Source organism: Mustela nigripes, chromosome 16, assembly GCF_022355385.1.
Source record: "Mustela nigripes isolate SB6536 chromosome 16, MUSNIG.SB6536, whole genome shotgun sequence".
NCBI classification, from domain to species: domain Eukaryota; kingdom Metazoa; phylum Chordata; class Mammalia; order Carnivora; family Mustelidae; genus Mustela; species Mustela nigripes.
The window spans coordinates 40,664,569-40,688,725 of NC_081572.1; the positions used below are offsets into that span (position 1 = coordinate 40,664,569).

Genomic DNA, 24,157 nt, shown 5'->3' on the forward strand with positions numbered 1-24,157 from the left:
CGGATTGCATGGAGCACTGGGTGTGGTGAAAAAATAATGAACACTGCTTTTCTGAAAATAAATTAATTAATTTTAAAAAAAGATTATAAAATACTATGAAAAATTATATGTCCACAATTGGGTAACAGACAAAACGGGCAAATTCCTAGAAACATACAATCTACTAAAACTGACTCATTAACAGAAAACCTGAATTGACTTAGAAGTAGTACAGAGATTAAATCAGTCATCAAAAACCTCCCAACAAAGGAAAGCCCAGGACAGGTGGTTTTACTGGGGAATTCTTTCACACATTTAAAGAATTATTAATACCAATCCTTCTCAAACACTTCCGAAAATGTAAAGGAGAGGGAACACCTCCTAACGCCTCTCATGAGGTCAGCCTTACCTTGCTAAAGCCAAACAAAAACAGGACAAGGGAACTAAAGACCAATATCCCTAAAAATACTGATCAAAAAGCCCTCAAGAAATACTAGCAAACCAAATTCAGCAGTATATAAAAAGGTAACACACCATGACCAAATGAGATTTATTTGTACAGTGCAAAAAAGGCTCAACAACAATAATCAATCAGTTTAATACACCACGTTAGTAGAATGAAGGTAAAAAACTCACATGATCCTTACAACTGAGGCAGGAAAAAAACACCTGCCAAAATTCAGCACCCTCTCATGGTTAATAGCACTGGATAAGCTAGGAATAGAAGAAAATTTCCTCAACATGATAACAGCCATATATAAAAAACCACGACTAACATTACACTCACAACAGTGGAAGACTGAAAGCTTTTCTCCTAGTAGGGAAAAGGTAAGGATGCCTAGTTTTGCCACTTCTTTTCAACATTATTAGGGGGAGCTCTAGGCAGAACATTTAGGAAAAGAAAAAGAAAATTTAAAAAATTAAAAGTCATTCAAATTAGAAGAAGTAAAATGGCCTCTGTTCTCAGATGATACAATCTTATTTATACACCTTAAACACACACACACACACACCTGTTAGAGCTCGTAAATTCAGCAAAGTTCTAGGATACAAAAATCAACATATAAGTACCAGTTGCATTTCTAGACACTAACAATGAACCATCTAAAAAGGAAAGTAGGGAAATAATGCCACTGATAACAGCATTAAAAAGAATATAATACTTGGGAATTAACCAAGGTGGTGAAAGCATATACAATGAAAACTGTGTTAAAAGCAATTAAAGACATAAATAAATGGAAACACATCCCATGTTCATTGACTACAAGACTTAACATTGTTAACATGTCCACAGTACCTAAAACAATCTACAGATTCAATGCAACCCCTACCAAAACCCCAATAGCATTTTTTTTAGAAACAGAAAAACCTGTCCAGAAATTCATATGGTATGTCAAGTAACAAGAAACAGCCAAAACGAACTTCAGAAAGAACAAAGTCAGAAAACTCATACTTCCTAATTTCAAAACTTACTATAAAGCCACAGTAATCAAAACACTGTGCTACTTGTATCAGAACAGACTATGTATCAAAGAAACAGAATATGAAGTCTAGAAAGAAATCCTGACATATAGGGTCAAATTATTTTCAACAAGAGTGCTAACACCATTCAATGGGGAAAGGACAGTTTTTTGAACAAAAGGTGCTGGCAAAACTGGATATCCACATGCAAAAGAATGAAGCCACACCCTTCCCTTACCTTACATATAAAAATAAATTCAAAACAGGTCAAAGATCTAAACAGCTAAAACTATAAAACCCCTAGAAAAGAACATAAAAGAAAATCTTTACAACATTGGATTTGGCAATAATTTTTTTTGGATATAATACCAAAAAAGCACTAGCAACAACACAATAAAAAATGGATAAACTAGGGGCGCCTGGGTGGCTCAGTGGGTTAAGCTGCTGCCTTTGGCTCAGGTCATGATCTCAGGGTCCTGGGATCGAGTCCCACATCGGGCTCTCTGCTCGGTGGGGAGCCTGCTTCCCTCTCTCTCTCTCTCTCTGCCAGCCTCTCTACCTACCTGTGATCTCTCTGTCAAATAAATAAATAAAATCTTTAAAAAAAAAAAAAAGGATAAACTGGCCTTCGTCAAATGAAAAAAAAGCCTTTGTGCAGCAAATGACACTATTAAGAAAGTAAAATGACAGTCCACAGAATGGGGAGAACATTTGCAAATCATGTACCTGGTAAGGGATTACCATCCGTGACATGTAAAGAACTCCCACAACTCAACAACAACAAAAATAGCCCAATTAAAAAATGGGCAAAGAACTTTAATAGACACTTCTCCAAAGAAGAAACACAAATGGCCAATAAGCTTAAAAAAAGATGACCGACACTGCTGGTTATGAGAAAGATGCAAATCAGGGCATCTGGATGGCTCAGTCAGAAGAGCATGCAACTCTTAATCTCAGGGTCCTGAGTTCAAGCTCCATGTTGAGTGTAGGAATTACTTAAATATATAAATTAAAGAAAAAAAAAAATAAAACCTTAAAAAAAAAAGACTGAAACCAAAATAAAATACCACTGCACATAAGAAATTTCTAGGAGAAGAGTGTGGAGATAATAGGAGATAAACAAAACATGGCATGTACATACAATGGAATATTTATTCAGCCAGAAACCATTTTGTTGCATGCTCAGAATTTCATTCCTTATTGTGGCTGAGTAAGTATCGTGCAACAAAATGGATCAATCTTGAAAACATTATGTTAAATGTCACAAGTCAGACATATAAGGATAAATATTGTATGATTCCATCGATATGAGGTACCCAGAATAGGCAACTGAGAGAGACCAAGAATAGAACAGAGCTACCAGGGGCTAGTAACAAGGTGAATGAAGAGTTATGTTTAAGACACAGAATTTAAGAGAATTTTTAAAAGTTCACTAACAGATAATGGTGATGGCTGAAAAATACTGTGAATGTACTTGATGCCACTGAAATGCACACTTTAAAAAGTTAAAAAAAAAAACTTAAAACAAATTTTACCACAATATAAATAAGTAAATAAATTTTTAAAAGCTAAACTCAAATTTATTTTGACCAAGCTCCCACTTTGGAATTTCCTTTTATCAGCCAAAAACACTGCTTTGCATATCTCACCTTTAACCCTAAATTTTGGACTTTTCTTCATTGCCTAAAAAATAAAGTTTCAACTCCAACTGGCTCACAATATTTTCCAGATTGCTCACATCAGCCTCTTCCTCTTCATTTCTTAACATCACCTGCATGAATCTTCTGCCCTCTAACTAACTTTTCTGAACATCCATTTTCTTGATCTCCCTGGCTTGAACAATTCTGTCTTTCTAAGTTTTATTCTTACTTCAAGTTCAGCTAAGGTTCCACATCTCTTCTTGCAGCACATATAGCCCACACTATTCTTCTAGTGGACAGGTACTCCTGATATACAGCTTTGCATCCATAAATATCTGGGAATTCTAGGGAGACAGCAGTCTAAGCCATCCCCGATTCCTCCTCTCTCTCCTAACTCCTTCATTTCTTGGTTCCTGGGGGATATAGATGTATTTCTCAGGTTCTCTTACAGTTAGATGTGGTCATGTGACCGAGTTCTACCCAGTGGAATGTGAATGAAAGTGTGCCATTTCCAGGCCTGGCCCATAAAAATCCTCAGCATGATTTCCCATGTTTTCCCTTCTGGCCAGCAGAAAGAATCAACTTCCATGGAAGCTATGTTTTAAAAATGGCAGAGTCTTTGGGACACCTGGGTGGCTCAGTCAGTTAAGTGTCTGCCTTAGACTCAGGTCATAATACCGGGGTCCTAGGATCAAGTCCCCATCAGTCTCCTTGCTTGGCGGGGAGTCTGCTTCTCCCTCTGCCTGCCACTCCCCCTGCTTGTGTGCACACTCTCTCACACAAGTAAATAAGTAAAATCTTTAAAAATAAAAAATAAAATAAAATAAAAATGGCAGAGTCTTTGCTGTCCAAGGTCCTAAGAAATCACAAAGAGGAGGGCTATCCTGTAGAGCTATTCAGATCAGCAGCTCATTACTGTTTCATAAGTATAATAAAGATCGATTATGTTGATCATTATACTACCTTCCCTAATAAAATAACAATAACAAAAACTATAAAGTGAAAAAGAGAAACACTTTCCTATATAGTTCGCAGAGTACAATGTGTAAATGAGAGCCCGATCCGATCTGCTTACAGTTCTATTTGTTGTTTTTCTTTGCTTGCTTTATAATAAAGAGCTAAGTGTGATCACCAATGCCTAGGAGGAGGTCTGCCACGCTGCCAGAGTCTATTGGCTATTTAAGGGTTCAGGGAGCTCAGACTGCTAAACCAGCATATTCATGAGGGGCTCTCAAGCCCCTACAAGCATTCTCAAGAGCTACAGAGTAGTTCTTAGTGCAGTTTTAAACATTTACATTAAATTCTGTACCCTAAAGAAATGATACACATTCTTCTCCAATGACAAAAAAAACACATTTTTAAGCAAATATGTACCACCATTTTGTAACCACAATTAAATCTTTAAAAATGACCCAAAAACGTAACAATTCGGAAACTATAAAGCATTCTAAATCAAATATGGCATCAGCAAGTAAGAGACTAATAGACAAAAAGTGCCCAAAGTTAATAAAGAGACTGGCAAAAAAAAGAAAAAAAAGGAAAGTAACTAAAGGAAATGAACAGACATGCAAAAGAAAACATGCAAATGACCACAAAACAGAAATGATCCTGAACCTCACTAATCACAAGCAGTAAAATGAGTTACTCTTTTTCATCTCATTAAAGACTGAAAAGCATGCAGTCCTGATGAGGCTGAAGAAAAATAGGCACTCTGATTCATATTAATGACATGTGATGAATACTGGGGGATATAAATCTAAGACTAACTATTAAAAATTTTAAAAATACATGGGTGTTTGGGTGTCTCATTCAGTTGGGTATCCAACTCTTGGTTTCGGCTTAGGTCATCATCTCAGAGTCATGAGATCAAGCTCAGCACCAGGCTCTGCACTCAGTGGGGAATCTGCTTGGGATTCTGTCTCTGCCCCTGCTCCTGTTCACACACGTGTGTTCACACTCTTCTCTCTTTCCCTCTCTCTCTAAATAAATAAAATCATTAAAAAAATTTTTTTTAATACAAGGGTGCCTGGGTAGCTCAGATGGTTAACATCTGCCTTTGGCTCAGGTCATGATCCCGGGATCCTGGGATCCTGGGATCAAGTCCCATATGGGGCTCCTGGCTCTGTGAGGGGCCTGCTTCCTCCCTCTCCCTCCTCTCCCCTGCTCATTCTCTCTCTCTCTGTGTGTAACTCTCTCAAATGAATAAATAAAATCTTTTTTAAATTTTTCTTTTTAAAAATACAAATGCCCCTGACACAGAATCCTAGTTTTGGCATTCTAGTCTATACAATTAAAAGCATCAATTAACAAAAACATATGGACAAAGACATTTACTTAAGGATTAAATGTAATATCAAAAAACTGTAAAAAATTTAAGTATTCATCCATTCACAGTGAAATGGTTGAGTAAATGAGGCTCATTAGTGTAACAGAATATTACTTAACACTTACAGGAATGTGTTAGATCTCTATCTACTATTCTGAGGAAAGCTAAGATATACTCTTAGGTAAATAAAGCAAGATGCAGAGTAATGTGTATACAATGACTTCATTTCGGGGTGCTTGGCTGGCTCAGTCAATGGAGCATATGGCTCTTGGTCTCAGGGTCATGAGTTCAAGCCCCAGACTGTGTATAAAGAGTACTTTAAAATATATATATGACCTCACTCTAAAATATAACCATCTCCGCCCTATGTATGTATGTATATTTTCACTTGAATGTATAAGCAAGTAAATACGAAAGGAAGGATACATACCAAACAACCATTAATACTGGTTGGCTCACAAGTAATGTGACTAGGAAAAAGTGAGAATACAAAAGAAAACAAATACTTCTTTTAATCCAGAAAGATTTTTGGGGGGAGGCGGGGGGTCAGAGAGAGGGAGCACAGGCAGACAGAGTGGCAGGCAGAGGCAGAGGGAAAAGCAGGCTCCCTGTTGAGCAAGAAGCCCGATGTGAGACTCGATCCCAGGACGCTGGGATCATGACCTGAGCCGAAGGTAACCACTCAACCAACTGAGCCATCCAGGCATCCCAATCCAGAAAGATTTTTAAATCTAAATTTGTTAACCTGGAAAAGTATTAAAAAATACATTTAAGAAAGTGTATTTCAAAAATTGCAGGATGTTCCAGATACAAAGATTACATGTGGTTCCATTTATATGAAATATCCAGAATAGGCAAATCCACAGAGACAGAGAAAACAGACTGGGAGTTGCCAGAGCCTAGGGTGAGACAGGAGTAAGGAGTGACTGCTAATAGGTATGAAGTTTCTTTCAGGGATGACAAAAATGTTCTTAAATTAGATAGTGGTGATGGTTGCAAATTTTCTATATATGCTAAAAAAAATCCTGAATTGCACACTTTAAAAGAGTTAATTTTATGGTAGTATGTGAATTTTGGTCAATAAAATGAATAAATAAAATCTTGGTTAGGAACAGTATAACCAAGAACACTAGGAGATAAAAAGAAAAAGAGTTGACCACTACAAATTTTAAATATCTAAACAGCAAAAACCAAAACAGAAAAATAAAAACCCATAAACAAAGTTTAAAAAGAGAAACTAAGTAAAAAGTGTACACACAACACACACCCTACAGATCAACAAAGAACAAACAATTCGAGGGCGCCTGGGTGGCTCAGTGGGTTAAGCCGCTGCCTTCAGCTCAGGTCATGATCTCAGGGTCCTGGGATCGAGTCCCGCATCGGGCTCTCTGCTCAGCAGGGAGCCTACTTCCTCCTCTCTCTCTCTCTCTGCCTGCCTCTCTGCCTACTTGTGATCTCTGTCAAATAAATAAATAAAATCTTTAAAAAAAAAAAAAAAAAAAAAAAAGAACAAACAATTCAAGGGGTGGCTCAGTAGGTTAGTCTATGGCTTTGGCTCAGGTCATGATCCCAAGACCTAGGATGGAGCCCTGCATCAGCTCCCTGCTCAATGATGAGTAGTCTCCTTCTCCCTCTCCCTTTGCCCCTTTCCCTACTTGTGCTTGTGCTCTCTCTTAAATTAATAAAATCTTAAAAAAAAAAAATTTTCAATGGACAATGAGAAATCCATAGGAGATGTACAAATAATCAAACATTTGGAAAGATTTAGCTGTGATTATTCAAATATAAGTTCATGTAAGAGTAGTACTTTATTTATAATAGCTTTTTGCCTATGCTTATTTTCCCAATAAACAGAAACCCTCCACAAAATTACTCTTTTGACAGGCTCTAAAGCAATCTAACATAAACAACAGTGTCCTTTTAATGGAAAAGAGCAGCTACAGACCTGAGTGGAGTACCACAGCATCACAGACTCGAAAAGATTACCTAAGGTTACTTACTTAGTCATCTATTGCATAAATTCCTTATCCAGTATTTCTACAAAGTACTGAATCATTCCACTGATTCTGAACATCTCCATCCATAGGCAAGTCATGGAGGAGCCCATTTCATGTTCACTCCACTACGAGTATTTCTCCCAAAAGTGGCATGTATACATAGACAGATAGATAAATAATAAAGTATTGCCAAAACAACCTTCATACAGAAATTCAAATAAAACAGTAAGATTAACACCTTACCCTGCTCTATTTTTAATAAAAAAAATTAAGAGTCCCTTAGAATTAGCAGTTGTCATAGTACCAATTTCTCTATGCAGCATATGTGGTATCCTACCTTCCTAATAAGACGCTATGAAAACTGTTCTAAAATACCTAAAATGAGTTACTAGTCAATTTCATTAGCACCAAGCAGATACACCCCTAAGTACATGCAAATAACACAAGTGATGGATTCTAACAGGACAACCCTTGCTGCGATTGTTGGAGAAACTATGTTGAACACTGACAGGAGTATCACTTAATCTTCTCTGGTAAAAGAATGAAACTAAAGAACTGTTTTTAAATTTTTAATTAATGAGAGTATCACTTATTTTCCCTTCAGAAGAATTTTTGTATGAGTATGTCTCTGCCAAGGCCAGCAAACAAAAAGACCTAAAGTGATCATAATTAGAAATGGTCTCCTGAAATACTGTGTTTACAGAACACTAAGCCTAAAGTAATACACACTTTGATTTAAAATGAACCAGATGACCTCTGGACATAATGGAAATAATTCTGGCCCCCTCACCTTATTCATGTTGTTTTCATCAACCACATCCTTGGATATATCCTGGATTATTTCTGGACACAAGATAAGGAGAATGATTTGTAGTGGCCAAACTGCTGCTTTACGTTTGGTGCTTTCAGCAAAACCATCCACCAAGTCGAACAGTTTTTCTGCACACTCTGTGTGAAAAATACAATTAAATGATATTCCTAAGTGAGAAAAATATCTCTGGCATTAAACTAAAAGCCTGCACTATCCAAAATCCCAAAGGTCACATTTTTAAAAGATAAACTTGAAAGTTCATTTAAACAATGAAATTTCAGGTTAGCAGACAAGCAATATTATATTGTCTGTGTATTAAAAGAGCTATTTTGGGGTGCCTAGGTGGCTCAGGACATGATCTCATGGGTCGTGCAATAGAGGCCCACATCAGGCTCTTGTTCAGCTGGATTCTGCTTGGATATTCTCTCCCTATGCCCCTTCCCCTGCACTCTCTCTCTCTCGCTCTCATTCTCTCTCAAATAATCTTTCAAAAATAAATTTAAAAAATAGAAGAGCTATCTTGATCCATCCTAGAAAAGGTCACTTTTCAGAAAAGACAAACTTGTCCTGAGTCTCAATGTGCAGGCCTTAACGCAAAGTGTCACGTTCACAAGAAGCAAACTGGACAGCTTGCCAAAGGGAATCATACTCTCCAGAAGTCTGTATTCTCTGCATCACAGCTATGTCTCAAGAATTCTAGGTAAGGCTACTACTACTTGATATACATCTCCCTGAATACAAAATGAAGCCTCACAGCACAAAAGACTACTTCTCTACAAAGAAGAGCCATCAAATATCCAATCCACAACTCTAATTATAACTCTGATTATAAAGATTAGAGCTTCATTCCAAACTTCTTTCACTATTTGCTCAAAGGACAGGATTGAGGGAAATTTTGAAATATAAGAGAAAAAATATTTCCTATTTGATACCAGCTGACAAGATGTAAAAGCACCATAATAACATAAATAATCTGGAAAGTGATAGATTTTACCTCATAAGGAAGAGTTTAAAAGAAGAATAAACGTATTCTTACCAGCCATATCAGTCTGTGGAATCTGGTATAGCTTTGTAAATTCATCTGGATAATTTTCTACCCAGTTCCAAAAGGCCTATAAATAACAAAACATATGTTTTTACATGAAAGCAGGGGTATTTTTGTAATATAGTAAATAAAATGTCATACAACCCCAATTATATTACAAACTTCTAATTTCCTTCATAAGAATACTGCAATGCATTCCTCCTAAATGTTAATGTGACATTATCACTCAAGTCATGACTTTTAATTCAAAATAGTAAAGACAGCAACATTTATAAGCAAAATGTAACAAAATTTTAATAGCTAAGAAGTTATAACTTACTTTTTCCAGGCTATTTATAACTGCTAACTGTGCAACCTTCTTTAGGGCTTTAAATTTAAATGCAGTTTCTAGAAAAAAAAATTTTTTTTAATTAACTCTAAAATTAGTTAACACAAATTCAGAGTTACTTGTAAAAACAAACAAACAAATAAAACTTTGCTTTTACATACAAACTTTTGTTCCAGTATTATTTGTAAGCAACATGAAGGTAAAAACTCACTATGTCCACTAAAGATAAATTCAGTGAAAAGCAAACATGCCTTGAATTTCAAAAGTTCTTGCTTTTTTCTTTTTTTTTTTTTATAATAACTGATTTTTAAAATATAAAACACATGGTCACTATAGAAAATTTTTTTAAAAGTACACAACTAAGGGAAATTTAAAACATCATCCATGATTCTACCATTCCTTAATGAACTTCATTCCATTCCTTTTCATATGCAAGTTTAAGACAAATATATTTACCACAACTGCGATCATAAAGGCTAAATCAAACCTGTTCTCTTCATTTTACATAGTAACCCAAATTTTTTCCATACCATTAAAAATTCCTCATCCATATAGGATGACTCTAAATAGGACAGTAACTATAACTTCACAGTTAAAACAAGTCAGCTATTTTCAATCTCATGTATTTCTTTCAAAATCTTAGTATTTTCAAGTATTACAAATGAGCAAACTGTGTTTCTGAGATTAGAGATCTAACAAACTACTGACCTGTGTTTCAAAGCCACAGTCTGTTCAAGTATGCTCTGGTGTCTTTCAGAATATTTAAGTCAATGTACTAAGTCACTGGTTATTTAAACACTTTGCAATTATACATTTAAGAGATTTCTAATATATTATTATAAATGACATTAATAAACACTTTTATATCCAAATATTTTCCATATTACTGTTCATTTCTTTAAGATAAGATCTAGAAGTAGAATTATCTGGTCAAAGAGAGGAGTATTTTTTAAGGCTCTTGATAAATATTGCCAAGCCAATTTTCAGAAGGGTTGGGCCAAATGCTACTCACACCAAGCAGCATATGAAGGTAGCCTTATCAACATTCTTATCATCATTAAACATGCGTTTGTTTTTACTTTGCTAATTTGATTGTTCAAAATAGTGGACTGCACTTTAAAAACTAGACTAAACATGTTTCCATAAGAATATATTAGATATTTTCATTTCCTCTTCCGTCAATGTGCTGTCCCCATCTACGAAAAGATTTATACCTGGAAAAAATGATCCTTCTATAAACTATTTTACTGGTAACAGCCCCTTGGCAGAAAACTCAGCCCACAAACTTTGCTTGTTTTAACTGATGTATAACTGACATACATTATATTAGTTTCAGGTATTCAACATAATGATTCCGTATTTGAATAAACTGTGAAATAGTCACAGTAAGTTTAGTTAATATCAGTCAGTCACCATATGTAGTTACAAATTTTCTTGTGATGAGAACTTTTAAGATCTACTCTCTTAGCAACTTTTAAACATGCAATCCAGTACTACTAACTACAGCTGCCATGCTATACATTACATCCCCATGACTTTTTACAACTGGAAGTCTGTACCTTTTGATTCCCTTGACTCATTTCGCTTACTCTCCCATCCCTAGTCCCACATCTGGCAAACGCCACTTTGTTCTCCGTATCTATGAGCCTGGTTGTTTTCTTTTTTAAAAACAAGATTCCATATGTAAGTGAGACATACAGTATTTGTCTTTCTCTGACATATTTCACTTAGCATAATTCCCTAAAGGTCCATCATGTTGTCACAAATGGTAAGATTTCCTTCCTTTTTATGGCTGAGTAACAGTCCATTTTAATACAGAATGCATACATTCCCTTTTGTCTATTTTATAAATAAGATACAAAATATTTCTTAAACATGTATAAACATACATATATATTTTAAATATATATATTTCACATCTTCTTTAACCATTCACCTGTCAATGGATACTGAAGTTGTTTCCATACCTTGGCTATTATAAAATAATGCTGCAATGAACATCAGGTATACAGATCTTCTCAAGTTAATGTTTTCATTTTCTTTGGATAAGCACCAAGAAGTGGAACTGCTGGATCATATAGTAGTTCTACCTTTAATTTTTTGAGGAACCTCCATATTATTTTGCTTGGCATCTGTGCCAATTGACATTCCCTCCAACAGTGCATATTTTCACCAACACTTATTATTTCTTGTTGTTTTGGTAATAGCCCTTCTAAGAAATGTGAGGAGATACCTCATTGTGGTTCTGATTTGTACTTTTCTGATGATAAGTAATACTGAACATCTTTTATGTGCCTGCTGGCCACCTGTATGTCTTCTTTGGAAAAAATATCTATTTAGGTCCTCTGCCATTTTTAAAATCACAATGTGAGGTTTTTTTGCTATTGAGCTGAATGAGTTCTTCACATATTTTGTATATTAACCGCTAATCAGATATATGATTTGCAAATATTTTCTCCCATTCAGTAAGATTCCTTCTCATTTTGTTGAAAATTCCTCTGCAGCTTTTAATCTGGTATAGTCTCACTTGCTTATTTTTTTTTTTAAAGATTTTATTTATTTATCAGAGAGAGAGAGGGGGAGAGAACGAGCACAGGCAGACAGAATGGCAGGCAGAGGCAGAGGGAGAAGCAGGCTCCCCGCCGAGCAAGGAGCCCGATGTGGGACTCGATCCCAGGACGCCGAGATCATGACCTGAGCCGAAGGCAGCTGCCTAACCAACTGAGCCACCCAGGCGTCCCACACTTGCTTATTTTTATTTTTGTTGCCTCCTATAGACTTTTAATGGAGGGCTCTAGATACTTACCTTTCTAATATAGAGATGAGTCTTTGAGTAATAAAACTGACTAAACAATTTAAATGTCATTTTTGCTGGACTTGGAAATGAATAATTTGCTCTCTAAGTCAGTTTTAAAATATATTTTCCAACTTCCTTTGCTCTTGCTCACCTTTGATTTCCAAATAATGGCATTACACTTTCAAGCGTTCTTGAGCCTTTTTGCCTTCCTACGTTCATTAAATTTACCTTTGTAACCTACTTCTTAAATTTTATACACAGAGAAAAATTCTAAATTTTATCATCCTTAACTTTAATTTAACTTAATGATATATCCTAAAATCTTAAAATTTCAACTGTGAACTGCGTTGTGGTTTATTACAGTTTAAAACAATTGAGGTCCACTTAACATAACAGCTAAAATAATCCACTTTATTTCTTTATTAAAGTTACTGAAAATGATTTAATTGTTGTTTGGTCTTATAATGGTAATGACCTAAAATCAGTAACAGGGATAGAACACAGACTTATAGTACTACTCTACATAGATACAGCCTTTTTTTTTTCCAAGATTTTATTTATTTACTTCAGAGAGAGGGAGAGGAGAGAGAGAGCACCCCATGAGTGGGGTGGGGGGTGGGGGAGAAGGAAAAGCAGACTCCCCACTGAGCAGGGAGCCCAACATGCGGACTCAATCCCAGGACCTGATATCATGACCCCAGCTGAAGGCAGATGCTTAATTGACAGAGCCACCCAGGCACCCCTAGATACAGCCTTTTTACATCTCTGGTGAAAGAGTTACAGAGTTTAAAGCAAATATTAACAAAACAATAAACAAGGTATTTTGACAATTACATTGTAGAACTGTTGAGGTTTTCAAAGTTAATATAACTAAATCTTCTAGGTCAGACACTAAATACATTTTTCATAATTCCTTAATCAATATACAAAGTAAAATTAAAAAGTGTGAATCACATACTATAAGAAACAATTTTAGTGAAATGAATTTAGTTATTTATACTCAGTTTATTAAAAATGTCTGCTGACATTTGATTTATATTAACACTTTCATGCTTACCACAAAAATTCTCTCAATCCCTTGTGACTGTTTAATCAACATAATCATGTGAAGCATTTTCCAAAGCTTTGAAATCATATATTAAGGGGCGCCTGGGTGGCACAGTCGGTTAGGTATACCATTCTTAGTTTTGGCTGGGGCCATGATCTCAGATCATGGGAGCAAGCCCATGTCAGTCTCCATGCTAACTGCAGAGACTACATGGGTTTCTCTCTCCCTCTAGCTTTGCCCCTCCCCCACTTTCTCGATATCTGAAAAAATCTTTAAAAACTTTTTTTTTAAATAAATAAAATCACATATTAAGCACTGTAATGTCACCAGATGGGATTACAACTGAAATGTTCTACAAGGAAGCAAAAAGCACTGAAAAGGTAATAGACTATGTAATTCTGCAAAGTTAGTCAGAATGCTAACAGATCTGAAAATACAAATATCAGAAATGAGATGCCCATCTCAATTCCTCCTCTTGGCATAAAATGACAAACTTCTGGTTCCATTATGCAATGGAACTTTGATATCCTGCTAAGCTATCTGCTTTTAGCACTATAACAGTTAAACAGATAGCTTCTATAACCTATACCTATCCTTAAGAAATGAAATTCTAGAAAAATTAAGTAACAGCACCTGTATATTCTTTGTTAAAGCAAAACTTGTAGTTGAACAAAACTTTCCATTGCCAAGATTTAAGACACTCATTTTTTTGTTTTCAAGGCTCAAAAGTTATTGAATCATTAAACATCATTATCCGTTTCACAAGGACATTTGCATTATAAAATCCACTTTGATGTTCTACTTCAACACAATTAGGACAATTCATACATTCAAACACCAGTTTTTCACTCACCTTGATTAGTTTCAAATATATCTTACATTTAAACTTACCCTTTAGGAGTCGTTTTAATTTTGCACAATCCACATTGATATACTGTAACAACTCTATATCATGCACATCAACGTTGTCTTCTGAACAAACAGTCAATTCCTGTAATCTGAAAAGTAAAAGCCAAAAATAATTCACTATCAAGGAAAGTTCCAAATTCTGAACTGAACAGATTCTTCTCACCCAAATGATGAGTTTATAAGAAAAAATATACATAAAAAATAAGACAGTAAATATTTCTTATAAAATTTAAAGGTACATAACTAATTCAGGGGATATGATAAAACTGAAACCAAAACAATCCAGGAGACTTCGCTGTGTATACATAAATCATGTTGTACACATCAAATTTATATAATCTTTATCTAACAAAAAAATCATAGCATGCAGAGAACTATGGAAACAGAGATACATGAGTATTTGAAATACTATTCTCTGTGCTATGTGTATTTTTGAAATTTTTCTGTCTGAAAATAAACTTATTAATTTCTGATTACATCAACTAGACTTCAAAAACAAACAGTATTTTATCTACATTTACAGGATACATTTATTTTGTATTAAAAAATGAGCATTGGGGCGCCTGGGTGGCTCAGTGGGTTAAGCCGCTGCCTTCAGCTCGGGTCATGATCTCAGGATCCTGGGATCGAGCCCCTCATCGGGCTCTCTGCTCAGCGGGGAGCCTGCTTCCTCCTCTCTCTCTCTCTGCCTACCTCTCTGCCTACTTGTGATCTCTCTCTGTCCAATAAATAAAAAATAAAATCTTAAAAAAAAATTTTTTTTAAATGAGCATTTATTCCTTATAGTTTCACAATCTGTACATGTATTTATGTGATTATTTGATTAATGTCCCTCCCTCACAAAACTTACTCTGGTAAAGAATCTTTCCAAATCCCAAATTTCCCTTATATTAAATATGAAGCTACCACAGATGTAGAAAAATTTAACACTTAACAAAATAGATTTCTTTAAACTTATTAAAAAATTCACTTAAGTCTGAATAAAAATTTTTACTAACAGAAGTAGCTTTTCTTTTATTTGCTTTGTTTATAGTCAATTCAATTAATTAACATATAACGTATTATTGGTTTCAGAGGTAGAAGTCAGTGATTCATCAGTCTTATATAATACCCAGTGCTCATTATACCACATGCCTTTCTTAATGTCCATCACCCAGCTACACCATCCCCCAACCTCCCTTGATTCCAGCAACCCTGTTTGTTTCCTCTAGTTAAAAGTCTCTAATGGGGGGGTGCCTGGGTGGTTCAGTCTGTTAAGCGTCTGCCTTCGGCTCAGGTCATCATCCCAGGGTCCTGGGACTGAGTCCTTACATTGGGCTCCTTGTCAGCATGGAGCCTGTTTCTCCCTCTGCCTGCTGCTCCCCCAGTTTGTGCACACACACTCTCTCTCTGACAAATAAATAAATAAAATCTTTAAAAAAAAAAGTTTCTTATGGTTTGTCTCTCTCTCTGGTTTCATTTTGTTTTATTTTTTCCTCTCTTCCCCCATGATCCTCTCTTTTGTTTCTTAAATTTCACATATCAGGGAGATCATATGATAACCATCTTTCTCTGATTGACTTATTTTGCTTAGCATAACACCCCCTAGTTGCAGTCACATTCCTGCAAATGACAAGATTTCTTTTTTTTTTTATGGCTACATAGTATTCCATTGTATATATACACCACATCTTCTTTATCCATTGATCTGTTGATGGACATCTGGGCTCTTTTCACAGTCTGCTTACTGTGGACACTGCTGCTATAAACAGTGGGGTGCAAGTGCCCCTTCAGATCATTACGTTTTATCTGTGGGGTAAATACCCAGTAGTGCAATTGCTGTGTGGTAGGGTAGCTCTATTTTCAACTTTTTGAGGAACTTCCATGCAGTTTTCCAGAGTGACTGCACCAGCTTGCATTCCCACCAATAGTGGGATCTGCATCCTCACTAACATCTGTCATTTCCTGACTGGTTAATTTTAGCCATTCTGACTGGTATGAGATGGAATCTCATTGAGGTTTTGATTTGTATTTCCCTGATGCCAAGTGATGTTGAGCACATTTTTATGTGTCTGTTGGCCATCTGTATGTCTTCTTTGGAGAAATGTCTGTTCATGTCTTCTGCCCATTTCTTGAATGGATTATTTGTTCTTTAGGTGTTCGGTTTGGTAAGTTTTTTATAGATTTTGGATACTAGCCCTTTATCTAATACGTCATTTACAAATATCTTCTCCCAGATTCTGTCTGTTGTCTTTTGGTTTTGTCGTTTCCTTTGCTGTGAGGAGTCAGTTTTTCAAAAGCTGACACTGTTAATCTACTGAACTCTGCTTCCTAATGAGACATATTCATTATTTTAATTAAGATATCAAAAATGTAAGATGAATGGAATTACTAATGTTCATAAATGCAGAGAGAGACAGATACGGTGAAAAAATACAAATACTACAAAATCTTACTCATAATATTAACTCAAATTGTAGCCATTTTAATGCAGTCTAAAACTGACATTAATCATCATACTAAACATTCAGTTGCTAGAAGTGATATCAATCCGATTTCTTCCTTCTCAAATTCCTTTTTCACTAACTTTAGCTTGCAGATGTGTAGCTAACATTAAAATTATTCTAAGCACTTACACTAAAGCTCTTCTTATCATCAGGGTGAGAAAAGCTTAGCAGTTCATACTGGGAATGACAAGGTCCTCAATACTGACTTATATGCTAAAAATTCCACAGCTGCTGCAAAGAGCCTAGAAAATATGGAATACGATTCCTTAGGAAACACAACTTAATAAATCAGCAACACCAACTTCTGAAAAGCTGACTCTTCCAGTTATTTGTGAAAAATGGAAGAAAAGTTTAATTCTTTTTACAGCCCGGTATTTCCATAGGGAAGGGGTATTTTGTGAGGCTTAAACATCATTTCTGAAGGACAGAAATCAAAGCACAGTTGGGAGTAAATGAAGTAGAAAACTTACCAAAACATCTAGAAAGACCAGGTAAACTGAAAACAAAAAGATATTTAAAAACATATAGAAATAAAATAAATAAAAGTGCCCGAGTGGCTCGGTTGGTTAAGCATCCAACACTTCCTTGATTTCACCTTCGGTCATGATCTCAGGGTTGTGAGCTTGAGCCCTACATGGGGAATCTGCTTGAGATTCTTTCTCTCCATCTGCCCCGCCCCACCTTTCTCACTCTCTCTCTCTCTCTTAAAAAAAAGGGGGAAAAAAAGGGAAAAGAAAGAAACTAAGACAAACCCCCCCCCCATCCACCCAGGTGCAGAAATGAAGAGGAACCTAAAAACCAGAAAAGGTTTTGAAGACATGGTCTGACCATGCAACAAAGGAAGCACAGGAGCCAGGTTTTTATCTCTCCTTAACCTAGGGGTTTGTGGCTATCATCTACATGGGACCGGATACAGAGCTTTCTACCCTGTAATGCAGAGAGTAGAACTGGGGCCCTGCAAAACTAGAAAGAACTAAGCCTGCAAGACCAGCAAGAACTATGCAATTCCTTAAATGAGAGTTGCAGAGAGAGAGATGGAATGAAGGGAGAGTGGAAGGAGATTAAAAAAAAAAAAAAAAAATCTACCAACATTAAGATGTCTGTCTGCTCTGGCTGTTTTGGGTAGGGAAAAAAGTCACCCAGAGCTGTTACCGTAAGGGTCTGAGGTCCACATTTATACTACCCATACAATCTGGGAATGAGAAATTAATTAAAAAAAAAAAAAAGGAAACAAAAAGGGAAAAAAAAAAAAGTCCAGAGCTGGGCACTTAGCAAAAGCAAAAACCATCACTAGGACATTCCCACATCCACAAGAGATCCCAAAGAAGATACAGACGTGCACTAAAGATGAATTTGCAAAATTTACAGAAAAGAGAAAACCATTCACTATGAATGAGAATTGGCACATACAAGATTATTTAACAATCTTTTAAGAGAATATAAAATATGCCTCAAATGATTAGAGCCATATAAAAAAATTTAAACTATAAAGAATAAGAAACCATTAAAAAAAAAACAAACAGCAGATCTGTAAAGAATCAAACAGAACTTCTGGGGCACCTGGATGACGGTCAGTTAAGCATCTCCCTCTTAGTTTCGGCTCAGGTCATGAGCTCAGGGTTCTGAAACCAAGCCCGCATCCAAGCCACCTGGGCATGAAGCCTGCTTAAGATTCTCTCTCTCCCTCAGCCCCTCCCCCTTCTCTAAAAAGAAAAAAAAATCAAATAGAACTTTTAAAATCACTGAGCCTTCTGCTTCTGGCATTATGTCAAATCAGATATTCTTTTTTTTTTTTTTAAAGATTTTATTTATTTATTCATTTGATAGTGAGAGAGGGAACACAGCAGGGGGAGTAGGAGAGGTAGAAGCAGGGTTCCCATTGATGCGGGGCTCCATCCCAGGACTCTGGATCAAGACCTGAGCCAAAGGCAGATGCTTAACTGAGCCACCCAGACGCCCCTCAAATCAGATATTCTTCAGAGCCCTCCCACTACAAAACAATTAGATCTAGTGCAACTGTACAGTAATTCTGTGAATAGAGCAGCCCATCTTCTACATAAAAGAGTACTATGAGTTGCAGAACATGGTATACTTCGGCAGAAGTATACTTAAGATCTGTACCCCAGGGGCGCCTGGGTGGCTCAGTGGGTTAAGCCGCTGCCTTCGGCTCAGGTCATGATCTCAGAGTCCTGGGATGGAGCCCCACATCGGGCTCTCTGCTCAGCAGGGAGCCTGCTTCCTCCTCTCTCTCTGCCTGCCTCTCTGCCTGCTTGTGATCTCTGTCTGTCAAATAAATAAATAAAATCTTTAAAAGAAAAAAAAAAAAAAGATCTGTACCCCAGGGGCGCCTGGGTGGCTCAGTGGGTTAGGCCGCTGCCTTCAGCTCAGGTCATGATCTCAGGGTCCTGGGATTGAGTCCTGCATCAGGCTCTCTGCTCAGCAGGGAGCCTACTTCCTCCTCTCTCTCTCTCTCTCTCTGCCTGCCTCTCTGCCTACTTGTGATCTCTCTCTGTCAAATAAATAAATAAAATCTTTAAAAAAAAAAAAAAAAAGATCTGTACCCCATATTTCCTTAAAAAACAATCAAAGACCAAGAAATATCAAAAGCTAATGTTATTTCTAAAAGAGAAACATTTGTGGACAGGTAGCAGAGTCAAACACAGTAAATTTTCATGATATTGGTTCATCTATTAGAAATGGGATACAAAATCAATCTTCAGAAAGAACTGCCATTCTGGGGTACCTGGGTGGCTCAGTCGGTTAAGCATCTGCCTTTGCCTCAGATCATGATCCCAGGGTCCTGGGATTGAGCCCTAGGTCGGGCTCCCTGCTGAGCGGGGATTCTGCTTCGCCCTCTGCTTCTGTCCCTTCCCCTCCCAAACTGGTGCTCTATTGCTCTCTCACACTCTGGCTCAACTAAATCTTTTAAAAAAAAAGAAAGAAAGAAAGAACTGCCACTCTAGTCACTTGCATATTTTAAGTCACCTAATGCTATGAAGGCTATATCTACATCTAAATTAAACCATCATAGTGGTCTTTTAGGTGAGTGGTCCTCTAACAAGATCAGCTCCTTCTTCTGGTACAAACTACACAAAATGCAGTTATCTAAAACATGTACTTCAGAGATCCAATTTCTGAGCAGTCTGTCCACTAGAAGCTACAGAAACTAGCTTATTCTGGAGACATTTAACTTATCTTCTGGAAACAGTAAGGTTCAGGATATACACAAAAGTTGCCTATATTTACATGCATTGATGCTGCAAAATCCTATAAAATGTAACCTTTGGTGCCAGAAAATTTCTAGAGTTTTTAAAAGATGGCACACTTGCTGTATTTTATAGAGCAACTTGTGTATGGATAGACTAAAAGATATTCTATTATTTTGATCGTTGTTACCTTCAATGTAAAATTATTTCAAATAGTAAGCTAGCGTGATAGTCACTTAAATTGATTTTTTTCTTTTACAATTTTCAAACCTCCTATTCCCTAGATGTCGGTTACCTTGCTACTTCAACTAATTTAATATTACTCAGAATATAAAATGTTATCACTCAAAAGATTTCATCAAGACATTGTTCTACTGTATAAACATTACCTAACAGCATCAATCATATCATACCATTAAACAAAATCAATTTTCTTTGCACCGAGTCTGATGAGGAACTGAACAATACGGTTGCCTAGCATCATGACTATAGAAATACCATTTTTTATTAAAAAGACAGGAGAATTTTGAAGTTAGCCAAGTCACCAAAACACTATAGCACAAACTCTCAAACTATGATGCATATTCCACTCACACTTGTTTTTCCAACAACAGAAGAATGAACAAAGCTGACTAATGGAAGTCCACTGTTCACACAACATAGACAAGTCAAAAGATGAAGGATGTATCAATAAAGAGGGTTGTTTTTCCACATTCTATATCAGTCTCAGATTCACTAAATCACTAAGTGATTCATATTATACTTCCTACTTGGTCATAGTTAAGACCCATTTGACTCTACTTGGATGAGACAGGCAAATCATTTGCATGAAAGCATGTTCCAGAGTCACTTCAATTCACCATCAGTTATTATTCCATACAGCACCATCTACACATAAATTTCTTCCCATGCATAGCATATCACAACTGATGATCACATGGTTTTTAATCAATAACAGCTTAAATCATATTTATCATATAATATTGAAGTAAAAATATTAAAATATATATTTCATAAAATATGGTTAAAATGGAAGTATAGAAGTAGCAGCCTGATATAATGAATTTAATAGACTCTGAAACCAGTCTGACTTTAAAATTTGGGTTCCCCGTTATTCAACAAAGCGCCTTAATAAATTCTTTGGGTATTAGTTTGTTTACCTATAAACTGGGGAATTATCACCCACATTTCAAAGATACTATCAAGATAAAACAGTGCAACATATACTGTAAACACCAAAATATGGGAGCTTTTAGAATTCATACACTTAAAACACAGTCTACTTTCTGGAGGAGACTACTTTGCAATTACTCACTTCCTTATGCTTCGCTATCATTAGGTTTTGATTTTGCTTCGTAACTTAGGATCTTGTGATTAAGAGCAGTGCTGTGAGATTTTTAGAAATCTGACTACTCTTCTCAGTTATTCTGATCAGCTAATTCCATTTAAAAGAATATTTAAAAACCCAACCAAAAACTCATACCTCGTGTAAAAACAAAAACCTGATCATGAGCAATAGATTTCCCTAAAATTTGGACTTTCAACTTCATAACTACTCACATTTAATTGTACATACCAATATCACAATACTACGTGATAAAAATGTCAAAGAAATCAATGTATAAAATTTATACAAAAGTCCAAGTCAAATTCATTTCTAACTTTTTATTTTTATGCAGACAAAAGAAAGTCTTCTAAAATTATATTACTTCACAACAGTTCTACATAGTTTACACACTAACCTCGTAGAAATGCGACTAAACACTGCATTGAAGTTGTTGCAGCTGAGAGAAAATAAAACCCCAGAGGCAGAATTCCGAAGTTCAGCGGCATGTTGGTTTCCTTCGCGACAGGTATGAAGAAAATGGCAGATTTCTGGCAACAACTGTTTGACCAACATTGTTTCATCTAATCTCATTGTGTCCTTCGGTTGCTGCAATAGAAATAATCACATAATTCTAAAACTTTGTTAAATTCACATGTAAAGATTTTCTGTATGAAATTTTTCAAACATGGGGCGCCTGAGTGGCTCAACGGGTTGAGCCTCTGCCTTCAGCTCAGGTCATGATCTCAAGGTCCTGGGATCAAGCCCTACATCCGGCTCTCTGCTTGGCAGGGAGCCTACTTCCCTTCCTCTCTCTGCTTGCCTCTCTGCCTACTTGTGATCTCTGTCTGTCAAAAAAGTAAGTAAAATCTTTAAAAAAAAAAAAAGAAAGAAATTTTTCAAACAGACATAAGACTTGAAATAGAATAATGAACACCCATATCACCTACACTCAACAACTGTTCATATTTCACCATGTTCACTGTATCTATACTCAGTCTAATAAATAGGATAGTTCATCTTTCATTGCTTTTTTCTTTTTTTTTCCATGTTTCACCTCTTTTCACAATGAAAGTCCAGCCCCCCATCCATTCTCCCTAGAATCCCCCCCCCCCCCCCGCAACACTACCACTCCTGTTGGTTCCCTGTTCATCAAATCCCTATAGAAGCTTTTCCACTCCTAGGAATCCCAAGTTTATTTTGAGTTCCAAATTAACGTTACTTATATTCATTTATTTGTGGTGCACTGTGTCATCTGTCTCATATCCAAATAAATTCCTGGGTGTAAAATTTACTTATTAAAAATAGTTTTGCTTTGCTTGAGCCATTTCAAAGTAAGTTACAAACATCATAATATTTCATCCACAGGTATTTTAGCATCTCTTAAAAATAAGGACATTCAAGGGTGCCTGGGTGGCTCAGTCATTAAGTATCTACCTTCCACTCAGGTCATGATCCCAGGGTCCTGGGATGGAGCCCCACATCGGGTTCCCTGCTTGAAGGAAGCCTGCTTCTCCCTCTCCCATTCCCCGTGTTTGTGTTCCCTCTCTTGCTATCTTTCTCTGTCAAATAAATAAACAAAATCTTAAAATAAATAAATAAAAATAAGGACACTCAAAAAATAAAATAAATAAGGACATTCTTGGGGCACCTTGGGTGGCTGGCCACCAACTCTTGATTTCGGCTCAGGTTATGATCTCAGGATCATGAGATGGCGTCCAAAGGCACTGCGTTGAGCACATAGTCAGCTTGTCCCTCTCTCTCCTCCTCTGCCCTTCCCCTCCCCTACTGAAATGCACATACTCTCTCTTTAAAATAAAATCTTTAGAAAATAAAAATAAGGGCATTCTCCAATTTAACTTCAGTACAATCACCACATCAAAGAACAACAACAAAATTCCTCTTACATCAGCTAATACCCATTATATATTCAAATTACCCCAACTGCCCCCAAAATGTCTTTCATAACTTTTAATATTTTACTTACTTACTCGTGAAAGACAGAGCTAGTGAGAGAGAGCGTGAGGCAGGAGGAGAAGGAGAACAGGCTCCCTGCTGAACAGGGAACCCCACAACATAGGGCTCAGGCCCAGGACTCTGCAACAATGACCTGAGCTGAAGGCAGACAGACACTTGACCGACTGAGCCACCCAGGTGACCTCAAAACTTTTTAATTCAATCAGGATTCAAAAAAGGGTTCAGATGATTACAGCATGATTCCTTTAGGCTCTTTATTCTAAAATGACTGCCCCCCCAACACTCCATATACATCATTTTATTTTGACTTTAAGAAAACAGGCCTTACAAAATGTTCCATATTGTTGATCATGATTATTTCTTAGTAGTGTGAGTCTTGTAGTTACTGTATTTTCAATAGCTGGAACCTAAATCTAATGGTCTGATTAAATTCAGGTTAAACACTTCAAGCAGTTCAGTGAAATTCATACTGTATCATATCAGGAGTCCATAATGCTAGGTGGTCCCAATGTTAATGACACAGCAAGCTTGACAACCTTACTGTTAATATTAAACTCGCTACTTTATAAAGTAAATCTTTTCCCTACAATTAACAAAATAAACAATGGATAAGCTATCCTGCAGATGCACCGTTCCACATCAATATGTCACCTAAGCCTAATAATAGTCATGTATGAATGAGAATTTGTACAATTTCAGTAATACCAAGCAAAGAATAAAATTGTGTATAATTATGTGCTATCCTTGATTCTGTAATTGCAATCCAAGTGCTTACAGATGCAAATACACTGGAACATACAGACAACAAATATCACAAAACCTC

At 36.3% G+C, this 24,157-nt stretch overlaps 1 protein-coding gene across 7 annotated transcripts in view; it reads right to left on the bottom strand.

Annotated features, from left to right (window-relative positions):
- The window catches only part of NF1 (neurofibromin 1), a 252,360-nt gene that overhangs the window by 170,212 nt on the left and 57,991 nt on the right, over window positions 1-24,157 (bottom strand). For all 7 annotated transcript variants that reach the window (XM_059379759.1, XM_059379760.1, XM_059379758.1 and 4 more), the window contains exons 4-8: window positions 21,776-21,966; window positions 14,324-14,430; window positions 9,579-9,646; window positions 9,251-9,326; window positions 8,194-8,351 (exon numbers count right to left, since the gene is read on the bottom strand). In XM_059379759.1, the coding sequence (XP_059235742.1) occupies window positions 8,194-8,351; window positions 9,251-9,326; window positions 9,579-9,646; window positions 14,324-14,430; window positions 21,776-21,966 (600 nt within the window). The remainder of the gene's footprint in view (window positions 1-8,193; window positions 8,352-9,250; window positions 9,327-9,578; window positions 9,647-14,323; window positions 14,431-21,775; window positions 21,967-24,157) is intronic.